Raw genomic sequence first — 25,300 nt, forward strand, 5'->3', positions numbered from 1 at the left:
GATTTGGCTGGTGGTGTCTAACTGACTACACATTATCTACAATTGAATTTTGCCTGACTTTGAACAGATCATGATATACTTCTGAGGGTATTAAGTTTGGGAGAAAAACCTCACTCGAAGCAACTTCCCTTTTTCTGAGGCAGCGAAGCAACTCAAAGCAGAAATATTTTGCAGTTGAAGATAGAAATGGTTTAGAAGTTTCTTATGTCTGTGGGCTCAAAATACTTGTGAGTATCCAGCCGAGTTGGCCAGCTTTAAAGAGAAATAGCCCGTCGTTGTAGACAGTAGTGTGTCTTGGACAGGGTTTTGTTGTGAGTTTGTTGAACGGTGTTAGTGGGGTCCCCCTGGGATGCTGCTTGGCTTTGTGTGGAGTGAATGGAAAGGCAGGTGAGGCAGGTTATAGGAGGTGGAGAATTAATGGCAAGTATTACTGCAGAAATGCATTTAATTCCACTAGATGCTTAGTGTTTGTTTTTGTGATTGACCACTCCCTGCAGTCTTCCTGATTAAGGACTGTCATCCCTCTGGTAGCATCATCCAGATGGGTGTTGAGTCTCTGGACTGAGCATCATGTACAAGGTACGATACGGCATAGCTTGGCCCTAGCCTTTTGTTGTGCCTTAACATATGGTAAGTAGCACATGGTAGAATAATATAGCCTACCTATAGTGAGCGCTGGTAAAAAGGGAACAGTCAAATTGTGGAGAAAATGTGCTTTTGGTCAGTCTGAGACCAGGGCCTACATTGTACATATAAAATGGTGAGACCTGCCGCGTTACAGGAGTTTGTGCATTCTGATGGGCCACCCTGAAAGGAGCCGGGATGCCTCGTGGCTTCAGTGGCGCTGAGCTGGAAGGGCAGAGAGGCAAGCGTGTACTGTGTGTGGTTGCAGGGAGTGAACAGGAATTTGGCTCTGGGTGGTTCTTGGCATAAGTATGGGGTAAGATATGAAATCATGCTTCTGTATTGTGAACTTTGAAAGGCGGGGGATGTATGAATGTCTGTGTTCTGAAAACTCTTCTGCTGCAGAGCCAAGGGTCAGCTTATCTTTGCTGTCCATAAGGGTGCAAAATCTCTTGGTACTGGACTTCCCGCAGCAGCAGTTGAATCGAAGCGTTGAGTGATAACTTGAAATTCTTGAACAGTCTCATTGAGCTAAAAATGGAGAAAATACAAATTCGTTCTGAATTATAGAGCCTGTAGTGAAGCAATCATAATTTGTTTCATAGGTTGTATATTCTCCTGCTCTTTCTCAGGATAGTTATTTGCAGTCTAGTTTTGCTCACTCGGAGAGTCTAATGAACTATAAAAGGATGTTTGTCCAATTCATCTTCATTTAAATGCATTCTCTTGACTTAGATGTCAGTTTTATTTAGGAATGCTTAATTTGATAACCTGAGAATTAGTTCAGCCAATTTCAAAATGAGAATTCCTGTCACTGTTTTTTTTTTTTTTTTGCCTGTTCGCCCTCTAACAATAAGGAAGCCTCTTCTGGAGATGCTCAGCTATACACTTCCTTTAGAAAACAACAACAGCAAAACCTATTTCTTGGTAAATATGCTCTTACTCCTTTGTAACATACACTGAATGGCAGCAAAACCCTTGGAATGAATTCCTGCTGCAGAACTAAGTTCCCTGGGCATGGGAAAGTGAAAAGGCAGCAACAGAAAAATGGCCTGATAAAAAGTATCTTTATTAACTGAACGCCCTTTGCCAGCCAGCAGAAAATATTTTTCATGTGGTGGTCTTCTGAAGTGAATACCTGGGGAAGGTGTCAATCTGTTGAAGCAGAACTTTATTATGTCAATTTGTTATTTTACCATCAACCCTCCAGCATACGACAGGAATCTGTTACTTGAATGAGCCATGATGCTGAGTACAGAGTTAAATTTACCTCAATTAGAGTTAGCATTCTCTGTTACAAGAATGTCACAAAAATAAACTATCCCAGCTGATAGAAATAATTTTGTTTTACATTCGGTGTGATGCTTGGATTCCAGCTCAGCAGGACCATTGCGTGCAGCTTTTTCGATCTTACTAGGCTCCACTTTATCCATCAGTAAAATCAGTATTTCTTACTGGTGTCAGTGTTTAAAGATAAGATTTTTCTTGCCAAAAAGTTTTGAGGCACTTGAGTGGGTTACTCTTTAAAAGTGCAGAGTAACAATGCATGTGAAAACAGGTAAGCTTATTAGATGCTACAGCATTGGAATAGCATGTCCCTGGTTCCACCTGTAATTCTGTAATGAACCAAAACACTAGTGGAGTGCAGGAGTGGTCAGTCTTCCGTGACTTTACAAGCTGCATTGCAAAACCTCTGTCTGAATGCTTTTCATTTGCATCCTAAAGCTGTGCAGAGGAGAAACCAGAAGTCACCTCTTGGCACTCCTCTTCTGCTGTGGATTTAGGCTGGGTCAGATGCACACCTGGTCCTGGGGTGTTTTGGCAGCGTGGCCTCAGCACTCGGTGCGAGCATCCTCCCTCCCAGAGCTGGGGAGCTGCTGGTCCTCAGGGTATGGCAGGGGCTTCATCCAGGTTTCCCAGCAAACAGACCTGAAGCCACAGAGTTTTGTGCACAGAAAGGGTAGAAGTTTCTGAAAGAGGTGGCTTTTCTTTTTCCTTCTGGTATTTTCCTGCTCCTGATTAGAAATGACACTTTAACTTAAGAGTTCTTTAGAAGGCAGAAGGCTCTTAAAAGTATTGTACTGGCTTCACCAGAATATCTTACTTGTCCACCTCATGGCTGCCGTCCCCCCCCTGTGCCCAGAAGCACACGCCTTCCCCTTCCTCTGGGAGGATGCTTGCCTCATCTGCATCAGTATTGCAAGGGAACGTGCTTGAACTTTCTCCCCTGCAAGGCAGATGTCCGTTACAATGAAATATATTTTAAAAAGGGGGGGGATAATAATGGCAGAGGAGTGTAATGTTACGGCTTGATTTGACAGGACCTCCTGCTGTTGCAGCTGCCAGCACCAGCCATGGAATAGATTAATCTGTATTCCAACACGCCACAGCTGAAGTCAAGATCGATCTAATTAGGGTGTTTTAAACACTGCTTGCATTCTGAAGCCTTCGTGCCTGTCTGGGGAGGGAAAGACTCCCAAGAGCTGGAGGTGATCCTGGTCTAAGCAGGACTCGGGTGCAGCTGGGTGAGCACATGCGATGTGACCTGCCTAGAACCAGGGATGTGGCTGGCACGGCGCGCTGCACTGCAGCGTTGCCATTGCGGAGAGTAACCGGTACGTGCAGGTGAACCAGCCGATGAGGCAGAAAACAGGGTTCTCTGCTAATTAGAAGGAAGCCTCTGTCTTCCCATATCCATGAATTTGTGAGATTTTGGCATGTATGTGAAAAAAAGTCGTTCTTGATGCGTGCTAGCTGCCAGCTGATAACTGTTACTCCTTTAAAGGAATCGGTGGTGGTGCTGAGCGTGGCTTTTTGGTGTTTGCTTTTCAAAGGAAATACATTTAGTTGTTCTTAGAAATGGGGGCTAGGCAGCAACTTCTGCCTCTGGCCTTGCCTGTTGCCCTGCTTGAAAAGAACTCTCTTTGTGCAGGTGATGTGGACTTCGGCTGAGCATTGGCATGATTATTTAGAAGTTCCCAAAATACTCAGAGGCAGGCAGGCTGCCGAAGGCATCGCCCGAGGGCAATGTGCAGCTTGTGGCCTCTGTCCGTCAGCTGAGATCAAAGCTGGGCAGCTGCAGGTTTTGCTTTCTGAGGACTCAGAATAGCACCAGCTAATAATTATTTTCAAAAGAAGATCCATCCCAGAGCAAATATGGTGATTATGGACTTCTAAAATTTTACATATGTGAGATATATATTGTTGCAGTCTGTGGGGAAAATGGTGAGACTCCCATGTCCGCAGAAACCTTTCACTCCCAGGTTAACACCTCACACTTCTGATCGCATGTGTGAACGCTTTAATTCACTGAATAAGGGATTCGGCCACTAATCCCATAGCACTTCTCTTACCCCAGGGTTTGTCCTGATTTTAGCTGGTGTCCTTGCACATGGATATTGGTGTTTATTGGGTCAGGAGTTGCATTATGGCATAATTGTGATATTTTGGGGCGGGGGGGGGGAGCAGGGAGTGTGAAACACAGTAGTGCATTTTTCAGGACCTGGAAAAAAAAAAAAAGGGTTTAGATAGTTCAGAAATATTTCTGTAGAATTTTTTTTTAACATTTTGACCAGGCAGCTAAATATTTCCTGGATTTTCTGGAGTGGTATGTTGAAAGAATAACCTCATTCTTAAAAAACCTGTGTCAGCTTCTTTAGAATTCTCAGTAGTTCTAAAGATTTTATTGATAAAATGGATAAGTATCTGCATATGAGCACCAAAGCAAAAACGATGGCTAAAATACATTTCCTAGTAAAGGAGTATTGAAAAAAAGCAATGAAGATATATCATTGGTGAGAATATTACTACTAAAATACTGTCAACACTTCTAAACACTTCCAAAAAAAGAAGGTTGGGGGAAAAATGGTGTGAAATACAGAATGCTGGCTTCTTTCTAAATCAGCAGAGAATCTGTTGGGATGTATTTGAAAAAAAAAAAAGTCTTTGTTGTATTTTTTTCACCTTAAGAAAACAGGATCTTGCAAGGACTTTGGAGGCTTTTACAATATTTTTAATGTAGACACTTAATCTGGTGTCATGTTTTGTGGAATAACTGTTTCTCTGCAGCAGAGCGTGCACTGACATACCCAGAGCCATCCTTCACCCCCATGTTATCCTGTCGAAATGACAGAGCAGCCGCATGGTGCTGGCCACCCGATAAACCTGTTATCTCTTCTGCTCCTCCTGCCAGCAGCTCTCCCAATCTCTTTGGTACATGAAAAATTGACACCACCTCAGGCAGAAATCTGTTTCTAAGGAAGCTACATTTATAAGTAGCTAATGAAATGGGGGGGGTTGTGTGCATGTGTACAGCCTCTTCTGTTTGCTGCCCTTATGTAGTATGCAGATAATCTGTGCTACAGAGAAGGCTGACACAACTTGGAGAAGCAGCCTGTGTGACTTCGCCTTTCTGCAAAAGTGTTAGCTGGCAGTTAGTGCAGAAGCTCCCTGCAAACACGTTGGTGTCGCTTGTTCTTTGTACGCTGGTGCAATAGATCAAGGCTTCTCGTGGCTCCAGGCTAGGCAGCGCCATGGAAGTGCATGTTAAAATGGTTTGACAGCAATAAGATGATGATCTCTTTCCTCTGCACATTGCATTTTCCTCTCTGAAAATAACAAATCTTGAGACTCCTTCTCCTCTCCCCCACCTCTGTGAGTGAGGAAATGTTTATGGCCATGATTTTCATCCGTCTTAATCAGCAAGATTAAAGTGAGGACATGTTGGAGAAGTCACAGTTTTGAACACATTGAGATGTCTAAAACATAAGCTCTGTGCTTAATGCAGACCTGTAGGCAGGAAGCAACACCAAATGATTTGGCAAGGGAGAGAAACTTGTGCCTCTCTCATTTGCTTTGTGCCTTTGTGCTTGGTTTTATTTCCTCGTATTAAAACCATATACTCTTTGATATTGCCAACATAATTTCTCATGTTGGCATACATTTTGCAAATGATTTTCATCTCTGCATCTCCTGTGGTACCAGGGGTGCAGAAGCGCAGTGTGTGGCCGCCCTGCTTCCCTTTCACAAGAGAAGGAAGGCATGCGCCTTCCCAGGGCTCCTTCCCTCACCTCGGACTGGCTCCCGGGGGTGAGTCAGTTCTTCTGCCCTAGAAAGTGTTCATGGCAAAATAAGAAAGAGCTAGATCATGGGAGTTGCAGCGAGAGCTTGACTTGAAATTTTTCAAACTGGGGGTTTGAGGCACTTGGTTCAGCCACCTTTCAGAGTGAAGCTGCGGTTGGTCATTAACACAGATGCTGTCTCTTGTGTGCTTGCAACGTTGACTTTTTACTTTGCTTCAAGGTTTGTGCTGTAAAATATGACCCCTGAGTGTGACTGAGAAGACCATAGAACACATTTATTTGGTCGTTTCTGGTTTGTTGTGGCACATTCATATTCAGTCTATGGGATTTTCTGTAAATAAAAGTGGTTTGTTTGAGGATTTTTGCCTCTAGCTAATACCAGCGAAGTCTACAGGAGCTGCATGCTTGCACAGTTATTCCTTTCTCAAGCTCTCCTGTTTCAGTAACTGTCCCGTCTTTGGTAATCCAAGGGTCATTTGAGTGACAGTGCCAGCTCAGGCTGCTTTGGGGCCAGGATTCCTTTTAGCCCCACGGGAGGAGGCAGTGTGCTGTGCCTTTAGCTGTGATGGAGGGTGCCAAAAAGAGTGTGCTTCTAGGCTGGTGTGTCAGCCTGGGGAGGTAAACTGGAGCAGAATTTGTGCTTTACGTAAGGTGCTTTTTTCAGGTCACTGAGGAAAAGCAGTATCAGTGTTAGCAGGAGCAGTGCAGCAGAGACAGAGGAGACCTCACTAGCTGGGCTGTGATGGGCAAGGAGCTGTCTGTACCCCCTGCAAACACAGCTTGCTGCTCTTGCCACCTCTCTGTCTCTGCTCACTGGTGATGGGAAGGAGCCAAGGTTCCACTTATCAGCAGCTACATGTGGGAGTGCTAGTAGTAAATTTAATGGCGTGTTATAGAGAAAATAAGCTCCTGTTCTTGATCTCAGCATGCAATTTTCATTTTGTATCTCCAGAACATGTCTGTTCCATCCTGGCTTCCCTTCTGCGAAACCTGAGAGGGCAGCAGAGGACACGGTTACTGAATAAATTCACAGAGAATGACAGTGAGAAGGTGAGTGCTGAATATGTGTCTGCAGTCCCTGGGTTACCAGGCTGGGAGGATACTTGATAATGGCAGGGTGCCTGTGTACCCTTGCTAAGTTACTGAATAGTCATTACTGGACTTGTGCTGTCACGGGCCATCGTTCTCTCATTCAGGTTGTTATCTACAAACTGGAGAACTGGAAATACCTTTAGTGCTCGGCCTCCCACATCACATGTGCTCTTGTTTTCTGGCGCTCTTGCACATGGTAGTAGCAATTCTCAGTCCTCAGTTGTGTCTCTGCTGAAGCCTGATCATATAACAAGTGTGGTGTGGTATTGCATTGTGCTGGCTCTGTAAGACCCAGGCAGTGTGGAAAAGTGCCAGTCTTCTCTAGCGAAGCTCTTCTGCAGAGAGTTTGGGAATTGCTATAGTACACATTTAACATTCCTCATTCCTCTCCTAGAATGTGTCACTTTAGTGGTGTTTACTCTGGGAAATTCTTTCCAAAATATTTACATGGTAGTGGATAGATCAAACGGCTGTGAAATAGAAACAGCAGGTTTTGCAAACCAGTAATTCCCAAGGGATTTGTAAATTTCACCACTGGGGAAATACTCGTTCCTTAGTATTCCTCATTAGTGTGTTTTAAAGGTGTTTTTCATAACCTGTTCTTCCAATTGCAGAAAATTTCCCATTACTAGATAGGCTTTCAGTTGCCTAATACAGTTCAGAGGAGAGCAGGAGAGCCGTAACATGTCTGATACATTTAACATAAGCTTGGCTGCATACAGTGTAGACAGAAAGGTCCATTGAAGAAACCAGGAGAAGTGGAGAACCACAGCACAAGAGAGCAAGTGAGCCAGGGACATGTGTCTGTTTGCTGACTTTTAGCTGGAGCTGACAAGACGATATTGTGATACAGGATTACATTCAGATGCCTGCAGACTCAGTGTGCTCATCTGACCGACACTTGTACCACCCTTCTGTAGTGTGTTTCTTCCTGTGAGTGACAGAATTGCCTGTTACTTCGTGAAGACTGCAGCTGGGAGGAAAACAGCATAGCATGAAGGATTATAGATTATTGCATTGTTCTTTTTTGTTGCTTAGGTGTCTCTCTTCTGTCCTTGCAGGTTGATAGGCTGATGGAACTGTATTTTAAGTACCTGGATGCAATGCAGGCAGCTGATAAGAAGATCGATGGAGAGAAACATGTATGTATTGTTTAAGTTTTGCCAGCTCATGTCTACGATTCCTTTGCACAGGCATGTTGTCTGCACAGAACTTCTGGATCAGCGGGGTCACTCTTCTGAGCCATGCCCTCACGCCTGTGCTCTTACTTCTTAATTCCTGTTGTCCTGCTCTCCAGTTTCCCATTAACCTCAGATAAAATGAGCTGAGGACTTCTCTACAGCAAGTGCTTCTGGCCTTTTCTTAGTGTGAATTTTAGTAGAAGGGCCTAAGTCTGTTTTTCAGTTTGCCTTTGCTTTTACTTGGTTGAAATTTTGCTTAGTTTGGCGGGTGGAGAGTAACTGAAATGCAGAGAGGCAATTACATGATAATGTGCAAGGCCTCCTACCCTGGTCTTTAGGGTTCTGATCAGCTGCAAGAAAGTGTCTATTTTGATTAGTTAGGTGAGGCTGCAGCCAAAAGCTGGTGTGCTCTCTGCACACCAGCAGTGAATCGTTTTGAATGACATGAGCCTTGGTACCACGCAGTACTTTCTTGGAACTGAAGCTAGAACAGACTTTTTGAAAGAGAATGAGCTGTTGGAGTCAGGAAGCAGCTTGCAGAGCTGTTAGCAAGCTTGGCCGGCTTCCCACAAGATTATCTGTATCAGCACTGAAGAGGGTGTGAGATTGATTAGCACTGACGGAGAGTAATCACTGCAGCCGCCATCCCTGCACGCAGGCGAGCGCAACGTGCCATGGCTGCAGCCCCCCACCAGGCTCCAACAAACAGCTGTCTGCCCACAGCCAAGGCCACTTCTCTGGGCACTGGCAAACATTTCGAGGGCATTGGTGCTCAGCAGTGCTTCTGCTGCTCAAAAAGGCATGGGGGTGAGTGGTGAATGGAGTTGCTTTTGCTGCCAGCATTCAGGCTCCATATGGACAGCTGCAGCTTCACAAATGAACGGTGGCCTGAAGAAAAACAGCCTTTACCCTTTCGTGCTGTCCCTCTGCACTCCATTCATCCTCCTCAGAACAGAGCAAGAAATTATTTATTCTTTACATTTCAGTGTTGGTGTGTGGGTTTTAGAACTCAAAAAACAGAATGGATTTTTCTGGCTGGAGTCTTGTGGTGTATGGGCAGCTGCTATACAGAGCCCATAAACGCAACATGCAGAGCTACTGCATGTGCCCTTTATCCAAAAAGATCCTGAAGCAGTCTGCAAATGTTAACACCTGTAGCAAGCAGCCAGCATAAAGCAGGAGTGAAGGGAATTTGAGTGGGAATAGAAGCTTCTGTAGAAGCTCTTTAATTAATATTAACCCATTCATGTTTACCGATATACAAGAGAAGGGAAACCAAAGAAACTCAGGTTTTCCTCCTGTATCCAGAAGGCCACTGTGCTTTTGCCCCACTGTAGGGCTCTGTAGGCTGGAATGGCTAGAATAAATGGATCTCAATTCTTCACTCCTGTTAGAGCTAAAAATAGGATTTGGCGGAAACATCTCATATGTGCAATATATTGGGCACAATGTGTATGAAATGCGATGTTGAGGTTCATTCCTAGCTCGGAACACTCTCGGAATTACCATTTGCTTTGTTTTGTAGCATCCTCAAATGGCCATTGGGAAACGGTCTGCTGAGATTGGAAGTGGCTCAAGCAGTTTCCCCACAGAGAAGTAGGCAAAAGCCATCATTCTGTCTGTCAAATCACAGCATTGCCTGGCTGTGACAGGATTTATGGAGCACTTTGATGTTTCTTGTTGTGGCACATGAATCATTGAGGTGGAGGGTATGAACAATTGGTCCTTTAGAAACTTTGCTATGTTACTTGGGAGCTTTTGACCTTCCTCGTGCAGTAGAGGACATAGTACCCCAAAAATCCAGAATATAGATCATCACCTCTCTCCCTGCCCCAAAGAAAAATGATACCTGATGAGATTTTACAGGTTCAGCCTATACTGATGAGAGCAAAATCCAAGTCTGATAGACAGAGTATCCTGGTGTAACTCTTGCATTACAAGAAGTTAAAACCTGATTATACAAGGAATGACTGAAGGTATTGTGCCTGACGTTTTATCTTTAGTACTACAGCTGGCATAAGAAGCTCCTGCTCTTGCAGTTCTCTTCCTTTTTCTTTTTTTAACTTGGCTTATTTTAGTGATCTGGTTTATAGCCCAGCTCTTCACCCTGTGGTGGTGAAGATGTGGGGTAGTTGAGGGTAGAAGGGAGCGGAGGAATTTCTGAAGCCAGTCATTTCTGAGAAAGAACAGTTGTAATGAAACTGCACCCTTAATCTGGACAATGAAATAGGATGAGGTCCAGAGCGAGAGCTTCCCTTCTCAGTGTTACCCACTTGTTTGCTTCTGTGGAATCTATTTAGAAGTGATCAGAGATGATAACTTAGTGATTACCCTGTCTTAGCACTTTTCTCAGAGTTTTTAGTTAACGAAGCCTAGAAAATACCTTTTTCCCCTTTCAAATTCTTTAATTCTTTCTGTAGGAAATGGTGCAAAATCCTATGGCTTTTAACTGCCTCTAAAATGAGGCATAATTACAAGTGGCAGCAATAGCCTTAGTGGTCTCTCAGAATGGTAGGAAAAGACAGGAGATGGTTTAATATTTTTATAGTTCCACAGAAAATTATGCTCAGCAGGTTTATTTGATAAAATATTCTCACCAGACACTTTGTGCTATAATGACTTACAAATTACATGCTAATTGTGTTACAGTTAAGTCATTCCATCCTTGAAAGGGCGAGGTGGAAGGCCTAGCATGAGAGCAATGTCCACTGTTTGGGATAACTGAAGTAGGACTTTGTATTAGCCCATCATTTCAGTTTCGTTTAGGAAGCCTGAATTGCCTGGAGTTGTATGGAGGGCAGGACATAGCGTCCTGGCAGGGGCTGTGCTGCTGCAAGTGAAGAGAGCACAGGATGACGTGCGTGTTACGGAGTGTGGCTGAATTTGCACTGTCTGTACTGTGAGCTTTTCCAGCAAATGGCCAGCAAGCTGAGGTCAGCTTTGAACTTTCTTGCTGAGACTGGTGGGTCTTTAGATGTCACGACTGCCCTAACATGGTTCGTATTTCTTGCTGCTGAAGTTGAGCTCACGCTTTTGCAGGAGCTGCTGCTCTGTTTCTCTCGACTCGGAAGTGATGGTATGCTTTGTAGCAATCACAAAGAGCTTTTCAGCGCATGCAGATTGGTGGTGCCATTTACAGAAATTCAAGCGTGTTTCTGCTTGTAAGGCAGAAATGAAGAAAGCCCTTCCCACAGCAGGGGGCTCTGATGGTTTCTTGTGTGGTTCTGAGAGCTTCTTGGTTGCCTTGGTGTGACCTGGGTGCCTGCAGTAGAGTCCATGACCTGACTAGGGCTCAGTCCTAACCATTCTGTATTTCAAGGAAAATGGTGTGCTGAGGAGACCCTGTGGTCTGCAGCCTCTACATGTGAAAGTGGCTCCTGGGGAAATAATTGTCACAGCTGTGAGTTGAAAGCAGATCATCCTGGGCAGTCCTTGTTATGATGGTCTAATTTCACCTGAGGCTTCTGCTTGCTCCTCCCTTGTTGCAAGTGTTGGTCCTTGTCTCCTGCGTGTCCTTTTTGACCAAGAGCTTAGCGATGACCTTGAGTTTAGCTATTAGCCTGTGGTCTGAAAGCACCTCCTGTGAATGGCTCGCATCACTTGCCCCTGTAGGTAATACAGACAGAAAGCAGTAAAAGAGCGAGAGAATCTGTACTTGGTGTAGGAGACAAGCAATGATAGTTGTTTTCATGCACAGCCCTTTGGAGCCTTCTTGTGTCCCACACAAGAAGTGGAGCGGCCTTGCTGTCCCACCCTGTGAGCAAGTAAAACCAGGATCCTGGAGGTCGTCTTTGTTCTCGATCAGTGCCCATCCCTTCTGCTCTGCCCAGCCTTGCTGTGTGTGCCGGGGAAGGTGAATGGTAGGTAAGGAAGGAGGAAGATGTGCAGAATCTTTTGGGCCCTGCTCCAGTGACCGTGTGGAGCAGATGTGATCTTTTGTATAGCATTGGCAGATTCACTGTATCTTTAGGTTTTGAGTCTCTAGTTGACACCTCGAGGCCTGTCAGTCCTGCCTCATTAGTGTGAGAGAAGCTCATTTTAGCTTCACAGAAGCCCATCTTATTGCTGTCTTCTCCCATCAGCAAGGGGCACCTCAGTACATATTGTTGGCAGATTAGAAATGGCATCTGAGTGCTCATTTGGAGGTTAGTGACTTGACAGCTTTGAAAGAGAGATAAAGTGGAAAGATGGCTACTTGGTACTGTACTGGGAGGCAGATTAGCATTTAAGGGGTGGTTGTGGTTTTTTTAAAAAAAAAAAAGACTGTGAAAAGGCACCTTAAAAATGTACTTGTCTTCTAATTCATATCTGCTTAATTTACTGGCACAAGATAATCTTGCTTCTCTGTCGAGAAGGGCTGTTATAACTGCTGCCTTCTCTCTGTAATCAAGACAGCAGTTGCCTGGATTCGGCTCCTGTGATCGCTGTGCTTGGATCAGAATACAGAACAGACACGGTCTTTGTTTCCTGCTCTGGAGATTCAAAATCCTGGCCTGTTGATGTTTTGCTGTTCAAGAATTTAGCACTGTTGAGAAGAGTAGCCAATAAGCCTGTGTGCAGTGAGGAGGAGGGTAAGCAGTAGTTCAGGAATTGTCATCTTTCCGGAATGGTGTTTTTTGATATTTCAGTCGGTGGCTTCCGATCTCTTGCTAGCCAGACTCAACATTGTTTAGCTTTAGAGACCAGATTTGATCAGATTCAGGCAATTTGGCATGGATGTAGGGTCAGGAAAGTTACTCCTTGCACAAAATTGGATATTGGCAAGAGCTTGCATGCAAGTCTTGCCCAGCCATGCCTGTGCCTATGATTTTGAGAACCTGGAGTAATTTACAGTTGTACAAATCCTAAAGCCTACCAATCTAATGCTAAAGCATCCTGTAGCGTAGCCAAAGCAGTTGACTTTATGGCATTGGTAACTAGGCATTGTTTTTTAAACTTAGCTTGTTCTTTCACTGGCAAGCTAGGTTTCCAGGAGGAGAGGAAAAGTGTTTTGTTACCTGTGTTTTCCACCCTCACTTTTGGGAGGCAGTGGTAAACAGCTGTGCTTTGAAGTCAATCAGATTTCTGTATGGTGAGCATCCATTGCACTCTCTCCAGTGAGAAGAGCACAGGGTTAATTTTCCTTCTTGTGCTAAAAGACACTTCCTACAATGAGATGCAAGGAGTTGGCTTAACAAAACAGGAAAATTTGGTAGCTTAAATCAGCTTTGGTGCTGGTGACCTTGTGTGTGTTTACCTGGAGCGTGTGCACCCCGAGGAAACACTTCTTGTTGAGCATTACAGGTACAGTGCTCTTGCTGGTGATGGCTCTAATGAGAAAATATTGCTCCGCTGGTGTGTGCCCACCTGCCAGCCAGCTGCATAATAAATCACACAAGCTGCAGCGAGCTAGCAGGGTCTGACAAGCTGCTTCCTTTATTTAAGAACAAAACCAAAAAACAAACCCCAAAATGCAAAAGGTCATACATGACATCAGTTATTTTGGCCTGTCAGTCTCCATGAAAATGGATGTCAGGTTCAGCTGGTGGATGTGGCTGGCCTTTCTCGGGGCGGGGGGGGGGGGAAGTTGCTCTGAGCTTATCACCAGGCTGCTTTTGCCAGTGTTTTGAAGATGTTCTGCCTGAACAAGACGAATGGAATGGCCTCTTGCCTCCTGCCTTTGGCCTCCGTTTGGGCAGGTCTCGCTAGTGAAACGCTGATGTGCAAAGGAAGAACAAACTGTTGGCATTCCCGTGGAAGCCAGTGGTCTTCTGCTAACAGACCCTGGCTGGGGTTTGGTCCTGTCAGTATTGCTAACAAATGAAGCTGGAATAGCAAGGCTGGGCATGGTAAAGCTGTACTTGTGCAGAATTTTTGGACCTGTTTTCTCATTCATCAGTCGATAATGAAGTTGGAAACCTGATAGGTCTTTGAGTCTGCTGGAGTCATGTTCTGCACTGCTTAACAGCACCCTCAAATGGCCAGTAAAAGAGCAGGTTTTTTGTTCCATTTTGACAGAGAACTTATAAATAATAGATACGCTGGTTTGTTCCATATTCACAACCTCTAATCACTCAATTTAGAAACGTAATTTGTATGTTTAAATTAAAATTTAATTTGCAGATGGACACACTTCACAACCAACAAAGGCAAAACCTTGTTCAAAACTGAATGACATTTTGTGAATTTAAATGAATTATTAAAAGTACTACTTTGGTGAGAAATATATGGATGTTAATGCTTTGGGCAACAAAGCGTCTTAAGAAACTGCAAATATCACCAACATTTTGCCAGTGCTAATGGGAAGTACTTTGAGAGATGGTGATCATGCCTTTTCTTTGTGTTGCTTTACAGGACATGGTGCGTCGGGGAGAGATAATAGACGATGACATGGAAGATGAATTCTATCTCCGTCGCCTGGATGCCGGTCTCTTTGTTCTACAGCTCATTTGTTACATCATGGCAGAGATCTGTAATGCCAATGTTCCCCAGGTAAAGCAATATACAAGGTTGGCAGATCATCTGTGTTTCCATCCGTGATACAAACAAGACTCTAAATCCTTGCAAATACTGCCTCATTGAATAATCTTCTCTTTAAGATGTTTTTTGGGAGGAAACCTCCTGCTTATTGCACTTGTGTCCATACAGCTTCATTGGGTTATAGCAGTTAGGAGGGCATTAGTGGGTACAGAAGCTGATCATTGTCAGTGAATTCATATGGTCTGCCATGAGCGAGGTCACAGTTTGAAATGGAAAGGCCCTATTTATACCACTGCTGAGAGGGTAGTGGAAGGGGACATTCTCTCAGAAGATCTCACGAAGGCACAGACTACAGCAGGTGACTTTTCTTGATCTGTGCAAAATACTGCCTCTCTGTTGGTGTGAATATGTTGGGGTTTGTGAATATGCTATGTGGCTACTTGTACCTGTGCCACATGCCTTCCTGAATATTTCTGAGTAGGTGCTCTGGGACTGTGCACTAGCTAGTAAGGCTGGGTTGGGTTTTGTGGGGCTCTTCCCTAAAAGTGGGGTTGTGCATGGGTTTGTGTTGTGTTGCAGGTTACTTTCTTTTCTTTCCTATCCCCCATCAGATTCGTCAGAGAGTCCATCAGATTCTGAACATGAGAGGCAGCTCCATTAAAATTGTTCGACACATCCTAAAGGGTGAGTTGAGATATCCCTATGCATGTGTCTTATCTCTACCAGGGATGGCTTGGTCATGACTTTGTAGGATGAGCCTACATGTAATGATGAGCCTACACATGTAATTCTCCTTGACTTCATGAGCATCTTCAGGCAACAGCTGAGTAGTGTTCTGAGATCTGGGCAGGGCTGGAATCACCCTGATAAGAGGCATGCTTTACCTTGGACTTAGGACACTTGCTGTCATCTGCTGTCATGGAACAGCACACCACTTCATGCTGCCATCAGCTACAGACTGGCTGGAACTCGCTGCTGACATTAACACTAGAGTAAATATTTAAGGGAAGTGTATATGCATGCTAGAGGGAAGAATAGTGGAGTCTCATCCTTCATTAACATGGCCCTGCACTTTACCATCTGCACCATATTAGTATCCATGGTGTATTTGTCTTGTTCTTAGTGTCAGATTAATATGGATTATAGCATTAAAGTATCCTCTGTAGCTTTAAAATGTAGCTGTTGTGATTTGCAATCCCAGTTTTAAAGTACTGCTTGTTATTTTTAATGCTTATGTTGAATTAGAGCAATGCTTATTTGAGCTGTCACTCTCATGTGTAGCCTGCTGTCCTTCAGCAGAAGCAGCCAGCTGAACTGGGGGAGAAGAGGACAGGACTGAGACTCTCCCCACAGCCCAGTCCAAGCTGCGAGGCTTAGCTAGAGCAGCTGGTAATCTGCTGCCGGCAGGAGGTGCCTCCTTATTTAGCAGAAGGTTGTGCGGGACGTGTCTGCTCCAGAGGGGCTGTGTTGTTTTCAGTGAGGGGTGAGAAGTCTCTCTCTTTCTCTTCTGGAGAGAAAGGAAGGTTGGCAGCATCTCCAGGGGTACTGGGCTGTGCATTGTGTTGTTTTGATGTCTCAGCTTTCTTTGGGAATAACAGTGACGTTCTCCTGGCCTTTTCTGCCTGCCCCTGTCAACACTGGCCAGTGCATGCAGCTTTTTTTTGTAGATCCTGTTGTTTTTCTCCTTTCCCATATGCAGGAAAGTAGAGGATCAGAAGGATGGCTGGTGTACGAAATTAGGAGTGATTTTCTGACAGTGTGAGATTACCTGCAGCTATAGGCAATCTCTTTGGCCTTTGTCGTTTGCCAGCAAGTGCAAATTAATGCCTGCTGATGAACACGGGGGACTGGATAGAATGTCTTTTCTGCTTTTAATTGTGATACTTGACAATTCCTGCCTCCAGACTGTCCATTTCCAACTTAGGGCATGGCTCACTTCTGCTTTCAGATTCTGACACTTGACCTGGGCCACAGGTGCCCGAGAGATTTGTCTGCACATCTCACTGTATTTACACACCTCACGTTCATGTCTTTGGTTTGTTGATTTACTTACGAAGCTGAACTGGAGGGAAGCTGCATTAAAATTTCATTTATTTTTGTCTTCCACAAGCAGGGACCTGCATTGTAAACTTTTTCAGTGGTTTTTGTCATGTCTTGCAAGCTGCGGATTGTACAGCAGGTTCAGTACTCGGCGTGTTCTCTGCCTGAAGAGGCCACACATGGCATGTTAATAATACAGATGATGGATACAGTATTTTGGGCTCTGTATTCTGCTCTCCCCAACTCATATGCTGGCCAGTTTTAGAGACTTTTGCCATCACAGTTGTCAATGACCTTAGAAATAAATTTGTTTGTAGGCCCTTGTGAAATACTGCAGTGGGGCCCAGAAGTTTCCTGCCAGAAAGGAGCAGCACTGCGCTTATCTGCAGTCTGTGCTGATGAAATTTAAGTTTTTCAGTGGTTACACACTGATATCCAAATATGTGGTCAGTGCAGGTTCACTGTCTTTTAACAGAAGTGACACCACGGACAGGTACCTGCCTCTCCACAGGAGCTGGCTTGTAGAACACAGCTTGCCCGTTGGAGTAGTGGGTTTGGTTGTAGACCCTGGAAGCATTTCTAGGGGTGGGGGGACCAGTGGGGGATTTCCGAAATTTAATTGTTGTCTGAACTGTAGGACCCTCTAATCCCAAATGACTGAGAGGTTGGTAGCCTTGAGCCTTGTCTGAAACGTTTCCAGGCCACTTTCCAACTTGCTCTCAGGACAGATGAGGGCTGGTTTATTTTTACTTTTCGTTCAGTGTTTTGCTCTTGTTCAGTTTTTATTTTCTATTTTTGCATACTAATTAGGTGCTTGGTTTTTAGTTTGATTTTTATGGCCTACATATTCTCCATGTTTCTCTGGCAACCTGACAGCTGATGGATCCCTTGGGGTTGCTCAGAGTTACTTATGATGCAAGCGAGGAAGCAAGACCGTTTTCTTATGGTAGGGCCTTCAAGGGGGAGGAGTGGGCAGGGGATAACTGAAGGCTCATTAAATGCATTTCTGCAGGCTGACCAGTCCTCCCACAGTTCCTTCGTTTTTCTTGAAGATCAAGCATTACTTGCAGTAGTTTATCCTTTGGAAGAGAACAACTGAATGGTGTGTGCCTTGGCTGGGAGGATGTTTTGGGATGGAGACTGATCTTAATGATAGCAAGTGGTGTCTGTATCTTGGGCAATTCTTGGTCTCCATCTCTTTCATCAGCAATAGAGTGAGGCACAGACCTCTCTAAATAGCGATACTCAGCCCTGGAAGGCATGCTGTTCCTTACCGATCCAGGGAGACCAGCCTTTGGTACCTGCTCCCTTTGCTGGGGAGCTGCTGTCAGAGGAGCCCTGCAGGAACTGAGGTGCAGAGGTCCCTCCCCAGAGAGCTGGTGATCCACACTAGTTCAGATCTACCTGTAAGTGATCACACTAACAGGTGACGCCTGGTTAGACATCTGGTTTCAGTGAAGGTAATGGGCACATCAGGGAGCCATGAAGGTGGAATGCCTATTGAATGTTACAAACCAAACCTGTTAGCATGGGTAATCAAAAAGAAAATGTAGGTATGTTATGAGGACTGTGCTAAATTTGGCCTGTGGTCCCTCAGTATGTGCAGGGTTTATAGCTTCCAATATCCATTACAAGCTTCAATATTTCCCTATTGATTTTTACTGTTCTGTAACCATTGTATTTTGTCTAATGAAGCAGAAACCAATCTTAGGTTCTTTCCCTTTGTGTAGCTACAGCGATGTGTAAACTCTGTTTAACTGTTGGCAGGGGGAGCTTACATTTGAAATTTTTTTTCTGTCTCACTGAAGTGGTGGGATTTTAAATAAGAAAGTAAATACATAAAACCTCAGTGGGAGATTTTTTTTGTTGTCTTTTTTTTTATTAAGCCTGGTTCTGGGGTTTTTATCTGGTCTCTTCAACTTAGCATTAGCAACTCTTGGTAACCCAGTAAACAGTCTGCCTTCAGAGTCCCTGGGATTTTAGTCTTACGAAGCCTAAATATTTAGAAGGAAAAATGCTGAGCTTTTGGACAAGATTAGAGGAATTTGTGGCTTGCTTTTATCTGAGTGACCTCACTGGGACAATAGAAGGGCAGTGTCATTAGTGGCACTCGGTAGTTTCCCTGCTTGAGTTGTATGTTCAAGTATTCTGGCAGTCCTTAAAGCTAAACCCAGAGCTGGGCCATGAGCCCGCTGCCTGCGGTGCAGATGCTTTGAGCGCAGAGCTCTGCCTGCAGCCGGGGCCGACCCGGGCTGCCCCAGCGCTGTGCCAGGCTCAGAGACCGTGTCTGACCCTCACGTGGGTGTCCTGAGCTGTGGAGAGGTAGCAGCAGGCAAGGAAGCGTTGCCCTTGGGCTGCAATAAACACAGGCAATTGCAGTTGCCGCATCTGTTTCGGAGGCGCTTACTCTGACAGAGCACGGAAAGGGCTCACTGGGGAGAGAGCCTGCTCCTCCACGAGCTCCCCGCGGGGGCACAGCTGTTGACAGAAAGCTCTGGTACTGCCTGAAGAGGACAGGAAAACCTATGCTAAACGCTGGCCTCAGCTGGCGCTTTCTCCTGGGAAGCTAACTCCGTCTCTGCTGCAGTGGGATTTATCCCCTGCCAGAAGCGGGTGGCAGGTTTTGATCCCCAGACTCTGTGGGTGCAGCCCTTTGCTAAAGCGTGCAAACCGCAGCAGAGCTGACGCCAGGCTGCTGGGGCCTTGCACTTATGCGATTAGCCAATACATAGAGAGCTACAGCAAATCTATTAGCTTGCTGCTGTCTTCATTAAGTGCGGTGGAGAGTTTCTTCTCCATCTGAGGGAAGAGTTCCCTGTGCTGGTCCCCTTTCTCCGGGACAGCAAGGAGGTCAGGTTCACTTGCAGCAAACCTCAGTGTTACCCGCCTGCTCTTGTCACAGGTACTGTAGTAGTTTATAAATATTAAAAGGATTTCTCCCAGAGGCCCTGGCAAAGAACTCTGCTTCTTGTACATGGAGAGAGAGCACGCACACAGGAGGGAAGACTTCCACATCAGCTAACTTCTCCCTGTCCTCGCTCTTTTCAGTGCTCTTATAATAAAGGCTTTGATGGAGCTCAGAAGCATGTAGGAGTGCTGAACGTATAAATATTAAAGGAAACTTTCTACAGCAACTTACCATTCAGATGCTGAATACAAGCTGTTCTGTTTGTTTAGGAAGAAGGGAAAGAATGCAAGAAGGTAGAGGCTGGAAAACACTGTCTAACCAGGCAGTCTGCTCCTGATTTACTAAGATTTGTTCAGCTCCTTGCTTTCTCAGCTCAAAACCTGCTTTTCATTTTTTATTTTTAAACCATGTTTGAATATGCAGGTTCTCGTAGGAGGGAGGAGGGAGCTGGTACAGGGATGAGAGCTGCAGAGGAAGTTTTTGGTTGCGTGGTGTTTGGCTGTGTGCGTGGCTGGGCAAGACCTTGATCAGGGTCTGGTATCCTCTGCCTGAAGATGAAGAGTTTCTTTGTAGCTGAATCTGAAGTAGCGTGTTCTCTTCTGTATGGGTTAAAAGCACTTGTAGATTGGGGAATTGGTCTCCCCTTGACAAAAATCCTCATTTAGGATGCTTGGACGACAGGTTAAATCCAGGGTTAGGAATGTTTAACAATTGTGTAAAAGCCCTTGCCTGACCTTCCCTGGTGATACTCAGTGTTCAAAGGGACCTGGAAAGCCAGTGTTGTCCAGGACTGTTTTGAATTTCTTGGGCTGAGAGAGGCCAGTGGTACGACTGTCCAGTTCAAACAGCTGCCAGTGGGCTGCTCCGTTGGGATAACAGAGGAGTTGGGAGGAACACCTGGACTGTCAGCTTTCTAGATGGTTAGATGCCAGGGAATGGGTACTGCCTCTGGGTCCTAGTGTCTGCTTGGGCTTGTGCTGCTTAGTGCTGAGAGCAGGATGTTCCTGCTATGGTCTCTGTTTGCTACACAGTTTTTAATGAGGGGTCAGTAGATGTTTTATGCAAAGCTTTAACCCTGGGGATGGGGAGAAAAACCATCAATGCTCCTTGCATAAATTCCCATTCACTTGTTTGCAGTGGAGGCAAATTTAGATTCTGCTATGGTATATGCAAGAGAAGTTGTGCGTTGTTCATTAGTATCTCACTCAAAGCTCATCTGTCTGCTTTCTCCCCCACAGAGTATGCGGAGAACATCGGGGATGGGAAGAACCAGGAGTTTCGGGAGAGTGAGCAGAAGCGGATCCTGGATCTGCTGGAGAATTTCTGAGGACTTGGGCCGAATTCCATGTCTGCCCACAGGACACGGCATCTGTTTCTTCCTCCTTCTGCTGCCCACCTCCAGCCTTGATTGCACGATAAAAGTGATGTTTCTATGAAACTGCTTCTAAGTGGGATTTTGGAGATATTAAAGATAGTTTGCTTTTTTTTTTTTTAATTCTGTGTTTGTTATTTAAGTAGCCTGCTGTGAGTGGGATTGTAGCCGCATACCTTGCAGTAGGGCAGCTCAAGATTTTTCCTTTTTCCGCCCTCCCCCCAAGTCAAACTGCAGTGATCAGTGTGAAACAATACACCAGTATAGGCGTTAAAGGGAGGGTAAAGAGGAAGCCCAGACAGCTCAGGAGATTGTTAGCAAGTTACTCCAGCCTGATACATTAATGAAAATGTACAACCCACTGTACTGACCTAAACTGGGGAGGCTGAGGTGTTGGTATGTGTCCAGTTCGACTGTTCTTCGGTGGCAGAGGGAAACCAGGAATCGGCCACATTAGCCATTCCTGCTAAATCTTCCCAAAGGCAAGTTTTGGCACGGGCCAGTTGGCTGTCACCCCTCCTGGGGGGGATGTTGAAGTGAGCCTGCCCAGTTTATACTCAAAACTAGGAGGGAAGGTAAATACCCAATAAAATGCCCAAATTCCATTGACTTCCTTTCACAGTCGGCTTTAGGTCTTGGCTGTGCTTGTTCTGTAGAAAATCAGTATTCTGATTCTTGAACTGGGAGTCTGGCTTTTTATAGCAGCAATAAGTTCACCAATAGAAGAAGAAAAACCCCACTCCACCAGCCTTTTGCAGGTGCGCTCTGGGAGCTGCAGAAAGACCAAGTGATTTGCCTCTGACCGACTTACTGATTGCAGTGGAACAGACCGCAGCTCATTTTTCTGTTACCCTTCTGGACTTGCAGTGTAATTTCAGATGTCAGCGTGCCAAACCCTGCCGCTTCCCCGAGCAGTGACTCCCAACTGGGACAAGAAGTAGCTGAGAATATTTTTCCGCATCCTGTTTTCTTCTCCTAAAGTTAATGACTGTCATCACAAAACATCGCAGCTCCAGCAAGCTGGGCCTTGCCTAATTTAGAGAGATTTGCATGCTGGCAGCATTCATTTTTTATCTCCAAGAAAAATGCATTGTCAGGGAAGCTTAAAGGCTTCCTTCAATCATGACTGCGTAGGCACTGCTGGTCTGGGTGCTATCAAACACTGTTATTCAGGGGATCAACATGGAAGTCATGGTTTCAGCTGCCACAAAAAGCTGCAAAAAATACATTTTTGGTGCAGAACTTGTTTGAACCCCTCATTTCTTTCTTCTATTTTCAACCCACTTCCTCAAAGGTGTTTTTTCCTTATTCTTTCAGATGTGTTTAGTTTTCTACTTTGTTGAGTCTGGGAATTGTTCCCTTTCCACGCCACAGGGGATTTGTGGTCAAAGCTGGTCTCTGGTTTTCCTCCTGGAAGATGATCTGTTGTTCCCTGTTTGAAAAGCTAAGGAGAAAGGGAGGGGGTGTGAGGAACGTTTGAGGCAGAACAGAAGGGGAACTTAATGTGAAACAGCTTTAAGTGAAAAGTAGGGGCCAAGAATCGGGGGGAAAAAGGGCAGGGATGATCTTGAAATAGTGCTATAAACTGCTCGAGTATGAGGTAAATTGTTCTTTTTAAAAATCTAAATGTACCATCCTTAATCTGATTTTACTTGATTTGCTGCACATGTGCACATACGTGTGATCATTTCAGTGCACGGTTAGTGAGCTAGTGCAGGTGTGCGGTGCCCAGTCGCTGCACAAGGAGCTGGCTCAGGCTCCTCATGGGGAAAACCTCCAGTGGCGTCTGGTGGGAGTGAAAACCCTTCTCCCGTGTTGCTGCTTTGGCTGGACTTGCGCTTTCAGAAAGTAAATTTCTCCTCCTTTACCATTTCCATTCTGGATGCGTTAGCTGGGTTACTAAATATGGAGACTCTGGGCTGAAAATCATTCCCTGCTCTAATGGCTGACCGGCTCGCTTTCCGGGAGCGGTGCTGCTGGAGGGAGCTCAGGCTGCTCGTAATGAATGTTCCTCTTGTATAAGACAGCTTGTCTTTGATTGTTTTTTTTTTTTTGCCTTTTGTAATTTGTTAGCTCTTCAAAGCGCTTCACCAAATCCTCTAAGTCTCTGGATAGTTCACTGTGAAAGAATTGGTATTGAAGCAGTGGTGATTTAACATGGTGTGTACCCTGCGATTACGTGGGGTACTGCTGCTTCTGCTAGGATGAGAGTTGCTCTTAGAGCAGTTACTTGTTCTAGAAACGAGCCCGAGCTTTAATGACTCTCACTGGGTTGTTTCGGGGTAGTTTACTTCTGGTTTTTTTTTTTTATTTGCTCAATGTCAGTGGCTGCCAAAGCAGTTGTGCCAGTGAACGCTTGCTGTGAGTGTTCATGTCAAGGCACAGTGGGTGAAGGAACCAGAGGCTTCGTGCCACGGCATGCGGGTTGGCTGGACTCCCAGGGCAGCAGCAGGGAAAGGCCCCCAGTGTTGCTCCAGGGGCCGGTGGTCAGTGCTGGCCCAGCTTGGGAGAAGGGTCATGACTTCCCCACCTGGAATGGGGACAAATGGTGAGGGGGACTGGGGCTCAGCATCGTCCTGCGAGCTGGTGTTCTCTGTGCCTGGCAGTACGGGCTGCAAAGGGGCAGCTGGGGCACAGGACAGCTGCTACCAGAGCTGCTGCCTGCTCCCTAGTCTGGGCAGCCCTGGGAGGACCCGGTGCCCACACCGTGGCGTGAGTCAGAGGCAGCACTGGGAGAGCACAGCCACCCTCTGCCCTGCCCCTCCCAGTTCCAGTGGCTGGCAGGCCCTGCCGCGATGCTGCACTGCGCTGTGCCATGGCCACAGCCGGCACAGGGACCCACCACTGCGCGGCCTAACGGCAGCGGCAGCTCCTGTGCCGCTGGGACGAGCCGGCTTCAGGAGAAGGAACACCTTGGAGAAGTGTTTTCACTTTTTTCTTCCTAAGCTGAAGGAGATATTTGTGGGGATTAAAAAAAAGCCAAAATGCCTGCGCCTACCTGAGCACAACCCAACCGTTGCGTCTCTCTGTGATAGATAAGGATGCTCCAGATGTTGCTGAGGAATTAGCACAGAGCTTGTTATTGCAAGTCAGGCTTTTACAAGATGGATGATTAATTATTCTCTCCTCCTAATTTCCGAACTCATGCAGAGGGAGGAACCCCACTGCACAAAAGTCAGGATCCTCTGCCTGGCAGTCCCAGTGTACCAGAGGGACTGAAAGCAGCGCCCTGCCCTGTCTGGGATGTATGAAACCCGTTACCTCGTACAAAACCCTGGTAAAGCACAAAAAAACCCTTTAGTGTCTCCAAGGCCTGATGGGTGTTGGTGAGCTAGGGTGCTGCATTAAGGTCTGGCTCTCCAGCATCTCAGTACTGCCCTGGTACGGACAGGAGAGCAGAGCCCCCCGCTCCTGCCTGCACTCCCCCTGCTCCTGGGGCCATCCCTATCCATGGCTCAGACTCTGGGCTTGCATTGCTGCTCCTAATGCTTGTGCCTGCAAAAACCCCTGCTCCATAAATACTTTTCAGCAGATAAGTAATGAAATTTGGTGAGGAGAGGGAGAATCACTGAAATGGGGTGGGGGACACGGGATCCTCTGCCTTGGTCCTTGGGATGGGCTGGATGCCCACCTGGGCCTGCTGTTATTAATTAATGTAATTATTCAGCTTAATGTGCTGCTGCAGGCCAGCTCATTTTTGCTGTAATGCTGAGCAGTACAGAAAAGCCTTGGAGGTATGAGGATGGGCGCCATGAGTCTTAGCAGCTGTGGAGAATGTCGTTATTGTAATTGGGGGAGGATTAAAGGGTTGAGCTAATAACAATGTATTTTCTTAATGAAGCATTTGTAGGTTGTAGACAGTGGGGTTTGTTCCCTGGTTTAACCCCTTCTGATTTTTTTTGGTCCTGGGTTAAAGTTCAGGGGCTGCAGCATCACTGTTTGCTATTGGGCGGAGTGGGGCGAGGGAGCGGTGCAGACCCCAGGCAGCACCCATTGGGCTTCAAGCTTCTGGAGGCAGCGGTGAGCGCATCTCACGAGGTGACAGGAGCCAGGTGGCTTTGTCTGGTTCATCTGTGAGCCCTCGGCACATCAAGGCACGTGCTCATTCCCTTGCCCGCCCCGAGCCGCATGGGACATGCAGCATCCCTGAGGGCTTAGGGGTGGTGGGACATCTCGTGTATGGGGAGATGCTAAAACCTTCCCAAGGCAGGGATGGCCAGAGCAGCGCTGTGATGGGGAGCAGGAGCACAGGCTGGAGTGCAGCTGGGAAAAGCCCCGATGTGGGTTTTGGGCAGGACACGGGGCTCATGCACCCACTGCTGCTCTGCCCACTCAGCGGGGACAGGCAGGGCTGCCTGGGCTCTGGGCGCCGGGCTGGCTGCGGCATGGAGGCAGTGGAGCATGCAGGGAGAGAGACCAGTCCTCATTGCACCTCTCGTTGGGTCATGTTTTCTTGTCTCTGATTGTAAACACATTTGACTAAAGAGGTAAATTAGAAGTTAATTAGAGGGAACATGATTGATGAGGCACTCTGCTGATGGGG

The 25,300-nt window shown here is 46.0% G+C and overlaps 1 protein-coding gene across 1 annotated transcript in view; it reads left to right on the forward strand.

The window, feature by feature from the left end:
- Nucleotides 1–20,876, forward strand: part of CTNNBL1 (catenin beta like 1) — a 55,882-nt gene extending 35,006 nt beyond the window's left edge. The window contains exons 12-16 of the mRNA XM_075108394.1: nucleotides 6,658–6,755; nucleotides 7,859–7,939; nucleotides 14,312–14,449; nucleotides 15,049–15,121; nucleotides 20,624–20,876. Coding sequence (XP_074964495.1) covers nucleotides 6,658–6,755; nucleotides 7,859–7,939; nucleotides 14,312–14,449; nucleotides 15,049–15,121; nucleotides 20,624–20,712 — 479 coding nt within the window. The 3' untranslated portion in view covers nucleotides 20,713–20,876. The remainder of the gene's footprint in view (nucleotides 1–6,657; nucleotides 6,756–7,858; nucleotides 7,940–14,311; nucleotides 14,450–15,048; nucleotides 15,122–20,623) is intronic.
- Nucleotides 20,877–25,300: the final 4,424 nt, after the last annotated feature.

This window comes from Phalacrocorax aristotelis, chromosome 13 (genome assembly GCF_949628215.1).
Source record: "Phalacrocorax aristotelis chromosome 13, bGulAri2.1, whole genome shotgun sequence".
Lineage (NCBI taxonomy): Eukaryota > Metazoa > Chordata > Aves > Suliformes > Phalacrocoracidae > Phalacrocorax > Phalacrocorax aristotelis.